The sequence below is a fragment of the Saccoglossus kowalevskii genome, chromosome 20 (assembly GCF_978046115.1).
Source record: "Saccoglossus kowalevskii chromosome 20, keSacKowa6.1, whole genome shotgun sequence".
In the NCBI taxonomy this organism is placed as follows: domain Eukaryota; kingdom Metazoa; phylum Hemichordata; class Enteropneusta; family Harrimaniidae; genus Saccoglossus; species Saccoglossus kowalevskii.
In genome coordinates, this window is record NC_140660.1 from 23,551,518 (window position 1) to 23,567,049 (window position 15,532).

At 34.1% G+C, this 15,532-nt stretch overlaps 1 protein-coding gene across 1 annotated transcript in view; it reads left to right on the forward strand.

Annotated features, from left to right (window-relative positions):
* LOC102805917 (putative acyl-CoA dehydrogenase 6) overlaps positions 1–15,532 on the forward strand; it is a 73,920-nt gene that overhangs the window by 39,334 nt on the left and 19,054 nt on the right. Inside the window, exons 5-7 of the mRNA XM_085494214.1 lie at positions 5,370–5,537; positions 6,738–6,911; positions 9,496–9,657. Of these exons, the coding sequence (XP_085350340.1) occupies positions 5,370–5,537; positions 6,738–6,911; positions 9,496–9,657 (504 nt within the window). The remainder of the gene's footprint in view (positions 1–5,369; positions 5,538–6,737; positions 6,912–9,495; positions 9,658–15,532) is intronic.

The following is a 15,532-nucleotide window of genomic DNA, read 5'->3' on the forward strand; positions in this document are numbered from 1 at the left end:
GATGTAGCAAGTAAGTTGTACTTATTATTCTGTGTATGTATTGGTGTGAGTGAATGTACTTCTGGCTCTGATGTAGTAAGTAAGTTGTACTTATTATTCTGTGTATGTATTGGTGTGAGTGAAGCTACTGCTGGCTCTGATGTAGCAAGTAAGTTGTACTTATTATTCTGTGTGTGTATTGGTGTGAGTGAATCTACTGCTGGCTCTGATGTAGCAAGTAAGTTGTACTTATTATTCTGTGTGTGTATTGGTGTGAGTGAAGCTACTGCTGACTCTGATGTAGCAAGTAAGTTGTACTTATTATTCTGTGTATGTATTGGTGTGAGTGAATCTACTGCTGACTCTGATGTAGCAAGTAAGTTGTACTTATTATTCTGTGTATGTATTGGTGTGAGTGAATCTACTGCTGGCTCTGATGTAGCAAGTAAGTTGTACTTATTATTCTGTGTGTGTATTGGTGTGAGTGAATCTACTGCTGACTCTGATGTAGCAAGTAAGTTGTACTTATTATTCTGTGTGTGTATTGGTGTGAGTGAATCTACTGCTGGCTCTGATGTAGCAAGTAAGTTGTACTTATTATTCTCTGTATATATTGGTGTGAGTGAAGCTACTGCTGGCTCTGATGTAGCAAGTAAGTTGTACTTATTATTCTGTGTATGTATTGGTGTGAGTGAATCTACTGCTGACTCTGATGTATCAAGTAAGTTGTACTTATTATTCTCTGTATGTATTGGTGTGAGTGAATCTACTGCTGGCTCTGATGTAGCAAGTAAGTTGTACTTATTATTCTGTGTATGTATTGGTGTGAGTGAAGCTACTGCTGGCTCTGATGTAGCAAGTAAGTTGTACTTATTATTCTGTGTATGTATTGGTGTGAGTGAATCTACTGCTGACTCTGATGTAGCAAGTAAGTTGTACTTATTATTCTGTGTGTGTATTGGTGTGAGTGAAGCTACTGCTGGCTCTGATGTAGCAAGTAAGTTGTACTTATTATTCTGTGTATGTATTCGTGTGAGTGAATCTACTGCTGACTCTGATGTAGCAAGTAAGTTATACTTATTATTCTGTGTATGTATTGGTGTGAGTGAACCTACTTCTGGCTCTGATGTAGCAAGTAAGTTGTACTTATTATTCTGTGTATGTATTGGTGTGAGTGAATCTACTGCTGACTCTGATGTAGCAAGTAAGTTGTACTTATTATTCTGTGTATGTATTGGTGTGAGTGAATCTACTGCTGACTCTGATGTAGCAAGTAAGTTGTACTTATTATTCTGTGTATGTATTGGTGTGAGTGAATCTACTGCTGACTCTGATGTAGCAAGTAAGTTGTACTTATTATTCTGTGTATGTATTGGTGTGAGTGAATCTACTGCTGACTCTGATGTAGTAAGTAAGTTGTACTTATTATTCTATGTATGTATTGGTGTGAGTGAATCTACTGCTGGCTCTGATGTAGCAAGTAAGTTGTACTTATTATTCTATGTATGTATTGGTGTGAGTGAATCTACTGCTGACTCTGATGTAGTAAGTAAGTTGTACTTATTATTCTATGTATGTATTGGTGTGAGTGAATCTACTGCTGACTCTGATGTAGCAAGTAAGTTGTACTTATTATTCTGTGTATGTATTGGTGTGAGTGAATCTACTGCTGACTCTGATGTAGTAAGTAAGTTGTACTTATTATTCTATGTATGTATTGGTGTGAGTGAATCTACTGCTGGCTCTGATGTAGCAAGTAAGTTGTACTTATTATTCTTTGTGTGTATTGGTGTGAGTGAATCTACTGCTGGCTCTGATGTTGCAAGTAAGTTGTACTTATTATTCTGTGTATGTATTGGTGTGAGTGAATCTACTGCTGGCTCTGATGTAGCAAGTAAGTTGTACTTATTATTCTGTGTGTGTATTGGTGTGAGTGAATCTACTGCTGACTCTGATGTAGCAAGTAAGTTGTACTTATTATTCTGTGTATGTATTGGTGTGAGTGAATCTACTGCTGGCTCTGATGTAGCAAGTAAGTTGTACTTATTATTCTGTGTGTGTATTGGTGTGAGTGAATCTACTGCTGACTCTGATGTAGCAAGTAAGTTGTACTTATTATTCTGTGTGTGTATTGGTGTGAGTGAATCTACTGCTGGTTCTGATGTAGCAAGTAAGTTGTACTTATTATTCTGTGTGTGTATTGGTGTGAGTGAATCTACTGCTGGCTCTGATGTAGCAAGAAAGTTGTACTTATTATTCTGTGTGTGTATTGGTGTGAGTGAATCTACTGCTGGCTCTGATGTAGCAAGTAAGTTGTACTTATTATTCTGTGTGTGTATTGGTGTGAGTGAATCTACTGCTGACTCTGATGTAGCAAGTAAGTTGTACTTATTATTCTGTGTGTGTATTGGTGTGAGTGAAGCTACTGCTGGCTCTGATGTAGCAAGTAAGTTGTACTTATTATTCTGTGTGTGTATTGGTTTGAGTGAAGCTACTGCTGGCTCTGATGTAGCAAGTAAGTTGTACTTATTATTCTGTGTGTGTATTGGTGTGAGTGAATCTACTGCTGACTCTGATGTAGCAAGTAAGTTGTACTTATTATTCTGTGTGTGTATTGGTGTGAGTGAATCTACTGCTGACTCTGATGTAGCAAGTAAGTTGTACTTATTATTCTGTGTATGTATTGTGTGAGTGAATCTACTGCTGGCTCTGATGTAGCAAGTAAGTTGTACTTATTATTCTGTGTGTGTATTGGTGTGAGTGAATCTACTGCTGACTCTGATGTAGCAAGTAAGTTGTACTTATTATTCTGTGTGTGTATTGGTGTGAGTGAATCTACTGCTGGCTCTGATGTAGCAAGTAAGTTGTACTTATTATTCTGTGTATGTATTGGTGTGAGTGAATCTACTGCTGGCTCTGTAGCAAGTAAGTTGTACTTATTATTCTGTGTGTGTATTGGTGTGAGTGAAGCTACTGCTGACTGATGTAGCAAGTAAGTTGTACTTATTATTCTGTGTATGTATTGGTGTGTGTGAATCTACTGCTGACTCTGATGTAGCAAGGAAGTTGTACTTATTATTCTATGTATGCATTGGTGTGAGTGAATCTACTGCTGGCTCTGATGTAGCAAGTAAGTTGTACTTATTATTCTGTGTGTGTATTGGTGTGAGTGAATCTACTGCTGGCTCTGATGTAGCAAGTAAGTTGTACTTATTATTCTGTGTATGTATTGGTGTGAGTGAATGTACTTCTGGCTCTGATGTAGTAAGTAAGTTGTACTTATTATTCTGTGTATGTATTGGTGTGAGTGAAGCTACTGCTGGCTCTGATGTAGCAAGTAAGTTGTACTTATTATTCTGTGTGTGTATTGGTGTGAGTGAATCTACTGCTGGCTCTGATGTAGCAAGTAAGTTGTACTTATTATTCTGTGTGTGTATTGGTGTGAGTGAAGCTACTGCTGACTCTGATGTAGCAAGTAAGTTGTACTTATTATTTTGTGTATGTATTGGTGTGAGTGAATCTACTGCTGACTCTGATGTAGCAAGTAAGTTGTACTTATTATTCTGTGTATGTATTGGTGTGAGTGAATCTACTGCTGGCTCTGATGTAGCACGTAAGTTGTACTTATTATTCTGTGTGTGTATTGGTGTGAGTGAATCTACTGCTGACTCTGATGTAGCAAGTAAGTTGTACTTATTATTCTGTGTGTGTATTGGTGTGAGTGAATCTACTGCTGGCTCTGATGTAGCAAGTAAGTTGTACTTATTATTCTCTGTATATATTGGTGTGAGTGAAGCTACTGCTGGCTCTGATGTAGCAAGTAAGTTGTACTTATTATTCTGTGTATGTATTGGTGTGAGTGAATCTACTGCTGACTCTGATGTATCAAGTAAGTTGTACTTATTATTCTCTGTATGTATTGGTGTGAGTGAATCTACTGCTGGCTCTGATGTAGCAAGTAAGTTGTACTTATTATTCTGTGTATGTATTGGTGTGAGTGAAGCTACTGCTGGCTCTGATGTAGCAAGTAAGTTGTACTTATTATTCTGTGTATGTATTGGTGTGAGTGAATCTACTGCTGACTCTGATGTAGCAAGTAAGTTGTACTTATTATTCTGTGTGTGTATTGGTGTGAGTGAAGCTACTGCTGGCTCTGATGTAGCAAGTAAGTTGTACTTATTATTCTGTGTATGTATTCGTGTGAGTGAATCTACTGCTGACTCTGATGTAGCAAGTAAGTTATACTTATTATTCTGTGTATGTATTGGTGTGAGTGAACCTACTTCTGGCTCTGATGTAGCAAGTAAGTTGTACTTATTATTCTGTGTATGTATTGGTGTGAGTGAATCTACTGCTGACTCTGATGTAGCAAGTAAGTTGTACTTATTATTCTGTGTATGTATTGGTGTGAGTGAATCTACTTCTGGCTCTATTGTAGTAAGTAAGTTGTACTTATTATTCTGTGTATGTATTGGTGTGAGTGAATCTACTGCTGACTCTGATGTAGCAAGTAAGTTGTACTTATTATTCTGTGTATGTATTGGTGTGAGTGAATCTACTTCTGGCTCTGATATAGTAAGTAAGTAAGTAAGTTGTACTTATTATTCTGTGTGTTTATTGGTGTGAGTGAAGCTACTGCTGTCTCTGTCCCAAAGCTCAAATCAAACCTAGTGTTAAACATTAATACAGTGGGTGACTCCCACCCTTGGTGAGTTTGCTAAAACCACTGGCTGGTTGCACTCACTTTATTCATGTGCTGGGGGTTAATGTTTTTCAGAAAAATCACTATTTTCGTTTTATTTGATCCTTGCTCAGTTAAATCATTAAACATATCACCTGTAGAATGCTTACAAATTACTAGTATATAATTTTTTTCTGATATTCTGTGAAAAATAATTTAATCTGTGAGCAAATTTATTTAGGATGAGAAGATAGGATGAGTATCTAAGGCAAATGCCTACTTGAACTTTGACCCTCTAATACTGGGGATAGTTGTATTGTATTTCTTGTAATATGAGGTTATTACGAGGATACTGTAAAGTATGAACGAAGGCAGTAAAGCGAGTATGACGATTATTGTACATTTTTTTCCTTTCATGGATACATCATGGGAATGCTGAAATCCAAAACGTTTAGAACAGATTCAGCGAACTTCTTTGTGTGGAGTCCGGTTTGTTTGTTTTTATTATTAGAGAATGCTTATGCATGTAATCGTTCCATATTTGGAATTCGCATTTCCTAATATGGTAGCTAGATGCAAATACCCAGTGCAATACTGCAAAATTATGACACATTGTAACTTATGGTGTCAAATGTAGTTTAATAGAGCATAAAACACAAATAATGTGAATACGCCATCGCCATGGTGATAATTACAATCTCAATTACAGATATTAAGACAACAGCTGTAAAGAAGGGAGATGATTATGTCATTAATGGCGGGAAAATGTGGATAACAAACGGGATGCAAGCTGATTGGATGTGCCTGTTAGCCAATACTGGTGATGGTCCTGTCCATCAAAACAAGACTCTTATATGTCTTCCTATGGATACCAAAGGTACATATACTTATATTAGTTATGTCTGCCCAGAAACTAAGAGATCAAAGTGCATGAACTGAGAGGTCAAAGTGCATAGACTAAGAGGTCAAAGTACATGAACTAAAAGGTGAAAGTGCACAAACTAAGAGGTCAAAGTGTACAAACTAAGAGGTCAAAGTGCATGAACTGAGAGGTCAAAGTGCGGGAACTAAGAGGTCAATGTGCACAAACTAAGAGGTCAAAGTACACAAACTAAGAGGTCAAAGTGCATGAACTAAGCGGTCATAGTGCACGAACTATGAGGTCAAAGTGCAGATACTACGAGGTCAAAGTGGGCAAACTAGGAGGTCAAAGTGCGCAAACTAGGAGGTCAAAGTGTGCAAACTAGGAGGTCAAAGTGCATGAACTAAGAGATCAAAGAGCACTAACAAAGAGAACTAAGAAACGACTTGCTAGGTCATTTTATTTTTTAAACATGATCCAGACCAGTGTTCCCTCCAAGTCTTATTGTTCTCACCAAGTTACACTTACTCAGTGTCAATGTTTGCTTAGATGGAACTTTTAGTACTTCGTCTGAACTAACAAGTTTACACATTAATTAATTGGTGGCCATTCTGTTGTATTGTTTGGTATTGTATTTGTGTTTTCTATGACTGTATACATACATAACACAAGCATGTCACAGTGCTGTGACCTACATGGCCAACTAGTTAAAATGCTTGACAATTTGCTGCGTAAAGCTTCCATAAAATAATTTTTTAGTAAAAAATACCAAATTAAATTTCGGGTACCGAAACATGTGATGTTTTGGTTGTTTTCATTTTTAGCTTCTACTGTCATCATAGATGACAAAGCGGGGCTGTTCATATAGGTGATTGTCTGTCGTCATCCTCCGTCAACAATTACATTTCCATCTTCTTTTTGAAAACTACCAACTCAATTGCTTTGATACTTGGTATGTAGGTACCTTGGGTGGACCTCTGTTAGATTTGTTTATTTCATGATGATATCTTCAATTCTCTATTATTGGTGAATAATTTTGTAATTTTTGGTAAAAAATGCTATTTTCGACTTTAATTTATATTTCAGTTAATTTATTTATACTCCTTTTTTGCATTGTACACCTTTTTTTGTTTAATTACATGAAATATATAATAATAAACATTTAGTCATAGGGAATGACTTGACCTTCTTTTTATGTGGTTTGTTTCTTTTTAGGTGTTATCAGGTCCCGTAGTATCGATAAGATTGGGATGTATTGCTCAGATACTGCTGAGATTTTCTTTGAAGACGTTCGTGTTCCACAGAAATATAGAATTGGAGATGAGGGAATGGGATTCATGTATCAGATGCTTCAATTCCAGGAAGAAAGAATCTTTGCCACAGCTGTTGGTGAGTACTGCCCCCATGTGACTATTATGACATTGCCTTTGTTTTTACGTTATTCGTATCATAGGCCCAGAAAAACTATTTTTGTTTCTGGTCTGTTTTTTTGTAAGGTTTTGCTAGAATCCAAAAAAAGAAATACAGTTCAACCAAAATCAAAGAATAATTTTTTTATAACTATTGTAATTATAATAATTAAACTAACCAGCGTTGATTTTAAACTAATCAACCAGAAACTTTCATTTCTGGGCCTTACATTGTTTGTATTACAATTCTTCACTTTATAAACAACATTATTTTATCTCACGTTCAAGAATGTTGATTGGTCACGTGGCAGTGACGAAATCTGACACGGAAAACCGAAAAGTATTCATTTGCCCGTAAAATGTCAAATGTTGCAGATGCGTTCAAATTCTTTCTTTATTTGGAGAATGAGTGTCGTGTTTACATCTCACTTTCTTTTGTTTAGAATGGACACAGAAGCTTATGTTGGTAATAGAATACCATCACTGAATGCAAACGTTCACATAGCGCAAAATATTTTTGGTTACTATTTTGTTATCTTTATTTGAATTATCATCGCAAGCAAGAAAGATAATACCACAGATAGTACTAGAATGCAACAACATTTGATACGCATCAGTTGAAACGATCGTCGTTCTGCCTGTGTGCCTACTTTGATGAAAAGATGTATAATAATAATAAGGTTTCCACGATAGTACTGCAAAATATGAACTCAGGCAGTACAGGGTTGCAAAGACCTCACTACTTGTCAGTTGATTTGATTGTCGTTCTGCCTGTGTGCATACTTTGATGAAAAGATGTATAATAATAAGGTTTCCACGATCGCACTGCAAAATATGAACTTAGGCAGTACAGGGTTGCAAAGACCTCACTACTTGTCAGTTGATTTGATCATCATTCTGCCTGTGTGCATACTTTGATGAAAAGATGTATAATAATAATAAGGTTTCCACGATAGTACTGCAAAATATGAACTCAGGCAGTACAGGATTGCAAAGACCTTGCTACTTGTCAGTTGATTTGATCATCATTCTGCCTGTGTGCATACTTTGATGAAAAGATGTATAATAATAATGTTTCCACGATAGTACTGCAAAATATGAACTCAGGCAGTACAGGGTTGCAAGGACCCTGTTACTTGTCAGTTGATTTGATCGTCGTTCTGCCTTTGTGCATACTTTACGGTATTCTTGTGATAACGTAATCTTGTAGTATTCGTCTATGTTATTACAGTATTTTGAGACAAACTTAGGCAGATTATTCTAAGTTTTAAGCCAGCCTAAAGATAGCTGAAGTTATGTACCACCTTACCTGGAGGTGGAAATGCAGAATCACTTATTTTATCTTTATTCTTTCGATTTAATTTAAAGTGTATAGAGGGTCGGCAAAGGGTATTTTTCGTAAGATGTAATCAATTGTTTTTATTTTCATAATAATGTAATTTAAATAAATATAAAAACGTAGACATGGGCAAGGTGTAAAATGTAATCAGCTATTTTATTCGTCCGTAATTTGTACAAGGATCTTATTTTTTGTAAGCATATAAAACATTTTCCAATTTTGATTCTTAAACTCAAATTATCGAAAATATTATAAAAATGTAAAATGTAATTAGGAATTTACTTTATCTCTGTAAAGTGTAAACACCTATTTTTTACTGTAAATGGAACTTTCATTTTATTTCCTGTAAAAACATAAAATGCCGTTTTTATTAATCTGTAATCTGTACCAGCTATCCCCCCTTGCTTCCCCCTCTGTATAGGATAAAAGTAATATTATTATAACAGTGACATTTTTTTTGCATCTTTAGAAAAAGAACATTTCTATCAGTTGTTCAATAAAAGTATAGATAACCAACCCCACCACTAATCCTAACCATCCAACCCCTCCAGTGCCCCTCCCCTATATTAATTGTTTATGTCTCTCGTCAGGACATGAACAGTACAGAGGGGCATATAAAATTACATTTTATCATAATATTATTTACATACATCTGAATTATTTTGGGGAAGTCAGTCAAGGATAGGATCCTTTTGAGTAATATGCTGGTGGGAGCCAAACATTCACACCCAAAATAGTATTGTTCATTGCTGCTGAAATCAAATAAAAAACATGTGATACAACACTGTCACACCAGATCATTAGGTAGTGTTGATCAGCGAATCACATTTGTCACCATATATTCACATGCACAAATTTATGCAAATGTTGTCAAACTACCTATGCTCGGGCGGAGCTACGTCGCAAGATGCACGTTGCTAAGATGCGCATCGCTGTACCATGTATTTCTGAGGGCTCTGCGCGAGCTGCTGTGGAACGCCAGTCGAAGAGCCATCCTGAACAACCAAATTATTATATGTTGCACACGCAGGGGTAATCTTGTTACGCTGTTCAGGGGAGTCTCAACAACCATCTCAAAGTACTGTTTTCTGAGAGTTTTCGGCTTTTGCTTTCACCGGGATGGTTGCCAAGCGGCGAAAATGCCCGGATGTCCGCCCCCGAGAACAGGAATATACAAAATAATGCTATTCAGATTTATAAATTTAATTTTCTTTTTTTCAATCAGCTTTAAAACCTATGGATAAAATAATTCAGGATACAATTGACTACACAAGACAGCGTATGATATATGGACAACCGCTACTTAACAACCAAGTTGTACATTTCAAACTGGCAGAGATGGAAACGGAAGTCGAAATGTTGAGAGCGTTACTGTATAGAACTGTAGGTAAGTGTATCAAATAGTTTCAGTCATTGTGACAACACAGGTGGCGCTATTCAGCACAGACCTGTGTTTTATGACGCATAACTAGCCTCTGACGGCTAAATATCCATCCGCCATCATTTTACTCAGCGTTTCTTCCGCGGAACTATATACAAGTATTTTCTTGTTTTGAACAAATTCTCTCTCGATCAATTAAAATAACGCACAACACTCATCAGAATGTCTCATTTTATAAACATTAAAATGCTTGTAAATTGGGAGGTCAAAGGTCTAATTTTTTAATATTGGCATTGACACGCTGATCGCCACAAACCAACTGAATAGCGCCTCCTGTGTTGACACAATGTAGAAATAGTTCCGACCACTTTTCCCATAGTTCCACGCGCGGTATGTGTCAGATCGGTTGCTTTGCAGCAATCTGCCTGTCAATGAGTTTCAGTATTTCAGTACTGAGGATGGCTGAGGTCAAGGGTCATCAGATGCAGTTTGGTGGTTACATCGACTCGCGGAAATTTTGAAAAAATTTCGAAGTGTCTTAAGTGTGAGAACCGATGTATTTTTGGATGAAGTATTTCAAGTACAATGTGTCAGTTTGCTTCGGTCACCTGACTTTTGACATAAAGCAACCTGTCTATATGGACCACCTGTACGTGACCATCATATTTTTGCAGATTCACCTTAGGAACCCAATTAATAATTAGCGTTCTGTTGATAAAACAGAATTTTTAATTAAACTTACTTTGATTTTGATAACTCAGATATTTATAATGAAAACAGGTTTAACTGTACTAACTGACTCTTCTACCCACTCCTATTCCAGCCATTGTCTGTTTCAAGGGAAAATGTTGCTCACTATTCACGAAAACAATTCCTTGTTTGATTTGATGAGCCAAATTCTGCTGACCTTTTACTTACCTCACTTGTGCAGTATGGGAAACATGATAAACAGCTTTTTTTTGACCTGATTAAAAATCATAACCACCTCAAGAATGTTATTGTTATTCATAGAGTACACATTCAAGGTGTATGATATTTCTGTCTAATCTTACTCATTTCTGTCTAATCTTACTCATTTCTGTCCAATCTTACTCATTTCTGTCTAATCTTACTCATTTCTGTCTAATCTTACTCATTTCTGCCTAATATTACTCATTTCTGTCCAATCTTACTCATTTCTGTCTAATCTTACTCATTTCTGTCTAATCTTACTCATTTCTGTCCAATCTTACTCATTTCTGTCTAATCTTACTCATTTCTGTCTAATCTTATTCATTTCTGTCTAATCTTACTCATTTCTGTCTAATCTTACTCATTTCTGTCCAATCTTACTCATTTCTGTCTAATCTTACTCATTTCTGTCTAATCTTACTCATTTCTGTCTAATCTTACTCATTTCTGTCTAATCTTACTCATTTCTGTCTAATCTTACTCATTTCTGTCTAATCTTACTCATTTCTGCCTAATATTACTCATTTCTGTCCAATCTTACTCATTTCTGTCTAATCTTACTCATTTCTGTCTAATCTTACTCATTTCTGTCCAATCTTACTCATTTCTGTCTAATCTTACTCATTTCTGTCTAATCTTATTCGTTTCTGTCTAATCTTACTCATTTCTGTCTAATCTTACTCATTTCTGTCCAATCTTACTCATTTCTGTCTAATCTTACTCATTTCTGTCTAATCTTACTCATTTCTGTCTAATCTTACTCATTTCTGTCTAATCTTACTCATTTCTGTCTAATCTTACTCATTTCTGTCTAATCTTATTCATTTCTGTCTAATCTTACTCATTTCTGTCTAATCTTACTCATTTCTGTCTAATCTTACTCATTTCTGCCTAATCTTACTCATTTCTGTCTAATCTTACTCATTTCTGTCCAATCTTACTCATTTCTGTCTAATCTTACTCATTTCTGTCTAATCTTACTAATTTCTGTCTAATCTTACTCATTTCTGTCCAATCTTACTCATTTCTGTCTAATCTTACTCATTTCTGTCTAAACTTACTCATTTCTGTCTAAACTTACTCATTTCTGTCTAAACTTACTCATTTCTGTCTAATCTTACTCATTTCTGTCTAATCTTACTAGTTTTTGTCTAATCTTACTCATTTCTGTCTAATCTTACTAGTTTTTGTCTAATCTTACTCATTTCTGTCTAATCTTACTCATTTCTGTCTAATCTTACTCATTTCTGTTTGATCTTACTCATTTCTGTCTAATCTTACTCATTTTTGTCTAATCTTACTCATTTCTGTCTAATCTTACTAGTTTTTGTCTAATCTTACTAGTTTTTGTCTAATCTTACTCATTTCTGTCTAATCTTACTCATTTATGTCTAATCTTACTAGTTTTTGTCTAATCTTACTCATTTATGTCTAATCTTACTCATTTATGTCTAATCTTACTAGTTTTTGTCTAATCTTACTCATTTATGTCTAATCTTACTAGTTTTTGTCTAATCTTACTCATTTCTGTCTAATCTTACTCATTTCTGTCTAATCTTACTCATTTCTGTCTAATCTTACTCATTTCTGTTTGATCTTACTCATTTCTGTCTAATCTTACTCATTTCTGTCTAATCTTACTCATTTCTGTCTAATCTTGCTAATTTCTGTCTAATCTTACTAGTTTTTGCCTAATCTTACTCATTTCTGTCTAATCTTACTCATTTCTGTCTAATCTTACTAGTTTTTGTCTAATCTTACTCATTTCTGTCTAATCTTACTCATTTCTGTCTAATCTTACTCATTTCTGTTTGATCTTACTCATTTCTGTCTAATCTTACTCATTTCTGTCTAATCTTACTCATTTCTGTCTAATCTTACTCATTTCTGTCTAATCTTATTCATTTCTGTCTAATCTTACTAGTTTTTGTCTAATCTTACTAGTTTTTGTCTAATCTTACTCATTTCTGTCTAATCTTACTCATTTTTGTCTAATCTTACTCATTTCTGTCTAATCTTACTAATTTCTGTCTAATCTTACTCATTTCTGTCCAATCTTACTCATTTCTGTCTAATCTTACTCATTTCTGTCTAAACTTACTCATTTCTGTCTAAACTTACTCATTTCTGTCTAATCTTACTCATTTCTGTCTAATCTTACTAGCTTTTGTCTAATCTTACTCATTTCTGTCTAATCTTACTAGTTTTTGTCTAATCTTACTCATTTCTGTCTAATCTTACTCATTTCTGTCTAATCTTACTCATTTCTGTTTGATCTTACTCATTTCTGTCTAATCTTACTCATTTTTGTCTAATCTTACTCATTTCTGTCTAATCTTACTAGTTTTTGTCTAATCTTACTAGTTTTTGTCTAATCTTACTCATTTCTGTCTAATCTTACTCATTTCTGTCTAATCTTACTCATTTCTGTTTGATCTTACTCATTTCTGTCTAATCTTACTCATTTCTGTCTAATCTTACTCATTTCTGTCTAATCTTACTAGTTTTTGTCTAATCTTACTAGTTTTTGTCTAATCTTACTCATTTATGTCTAATCTTACTAGTTTTTGTCTAATCTTACTCATTTCTGTCTAATCTTACTCATTTCTGTCTAATCTTACTCATTTCTGTTTGATCTTACTCATTTCTGTCTAATCTTACTCATTTCTGTCTAATCTTACTCATTTCTGTCTAATCTTGCTAATTTCTGTCTAATCTTACTAGTTTTTGCCTAATCTTACTCATTTCTGTCTAATCTTACTCATTTCTGTCTAATCTTACTAGTTTTTGTCTAATCTTACTCATTTCTGTCTAATCTTACTCATTTCTGTCTAATCTTACTCATTTCTGTTTGATCTTACTCATTTCTGTCTAATCTTACTCATTTCTGTCTAATCTTACTCATTTCTGTCTAATCTTACTCATTTCTGTCTAATCTTATTCATTTCTGTCTAATCTTATTCATTTCTGTTTAATCTTACTAGTTTTTGTCTAATCTTACTAGTTTTTGTCTAATCTTACTCATTTCTGTCTAATCTTACTCATTTCTGTCTAATCTTACTCATTTCTGTTTGATCTTACTCATTTCTGTCTAATCTTACTCATTTCTGTCTAATCTTACTCATTTCTGTCCAATCTTACTCATTTCTGTTTGATCTTACTCATTTCTGTCTAATCTTACTCATTTCTGTTTGATCTTACTCATTTCTGTCTAATCTTACTCATTTCTGTCTAATCTTACTCATTTCTGTCTAATCTTATTCATTTCTGTTTAATCTTACTAGTTTTTGTCTAATCTTACTAGTTTTTGTCTAATCTTACTCATTTCTGTCTAATCTTACTCATTTCTGTCTAATCTTACTCATTTCTGTTTGATCTTACTCATTTCTGTCTAATCTTACTCATTTCTGTCTAATCTTATTCATTTCTGTCTAATCTTACTAGTTTTTGTCTAATCTTACTAGTTTTTGTCTAATCTTACTCATTTCTGTCTAATCTTACTCATTTCTGCCTAATATTACTCATTTCTGTCTAATCTTACTCATTTCTGTCTAATCTTACTCATTTCTGTCTAATCTTACTCATTTCTGTCTAATCTTACTAATTTCTGTCTAATCTTACTCATTTCTGTCCAATCTTACTCATTTCTGTCTAATCTTACTCATTTCTGTCTAAACTTACTCATTTCTGTCTAAACTTACTCATTTCTGTCTAATCTTACTCATTTCTGTCTAATCTTACTAGTTTTTGTCTAATCTTACTCATTTCTGTCTAATCTTACTAGTTTTTGTCTAATCTTACTCATTTCTGTCTAATCTTACTCATTTCTGTCTAATCTTACTCATTTCTGTTTGATCTTACTCATTTCTGTCTAATCTTACTCATTTTTGTCTAATCTTACTCATTTCTGTCTAATCTTACTAGTTTTTGTCTAATCTTACTAGTTTTTGTCTAATCTTACTCATTTCTGTCTAATCTTACTCATTTATGTCTAATCTTACTAGTTTTTGTCTAATCTTACTCATTTATGTCTAATCTTACTCATTTATGTCTAATCTTACTAGTTTTTGTCTAATCTTACTCATTTATGTCTAATCTTACTAGTTTTTGTCTAATCTTACTCATTTCTGTCTAATCTTACTCATTTCTGTCTAATCTTACTCATTTCTGTCTAATCTTACTCATTTCTGTCTAATCTTACTCATTTCTGTTTGATCTTACTCATTTCTGTCTAATCTTACTCATTTCTGTCTAATCTTGCTAATTTCTGTCTAATCTTACTAGTTTTTGCCTAATCTTACTCATTTCTGTCTAATCTTACTCATTTCTGTCTAATCTTACTCATTTCTGTCTAATCTTGCTAATTTCTGTCTAATCTTACTAGTTTTTGCCTAATCTTACTCATTTCTGTCTAATCTTACTCATTTCTGTCTAATCTTACTAGTTTTTGTCTAATCTTACTCATTTCTGTCTAATCTTACTCATTTCTGTCTAATCTTACTCATTTCTGTTTGATCTTACTCATTTCTGTCTAATCTTACTCATTTCTGTCTAATCTTACTCATTTCTGTCTAATCTTACTCATTTCTGTCTAATCTTATTCATTTCTGTCTAATCTTACTAGTTTTTGTCTAATCTTACTAGTTTTTGTCTAATCTTACTCATTTCTGTCTAATCTTACTCATTTCTGTCTAATCTTACTCATTTCTGTCTAATCTTACTAATTTCTGTCTAATCTTACTCATTTCTGTCCAATCTTACTCATTTCTGTCTAATCTTACTCATTTCTGTCTAAACTTACTCATTTCTGTCTAAACTTACTCATTTCTGTCTAATCTTACTCATTTCTGTCTAATCTTACTAGTTTTTGTCTAATCTTACTCATTTCTGTCTAATCTTACTAGTTTTTGTCTAATCTTACTCATTTCTG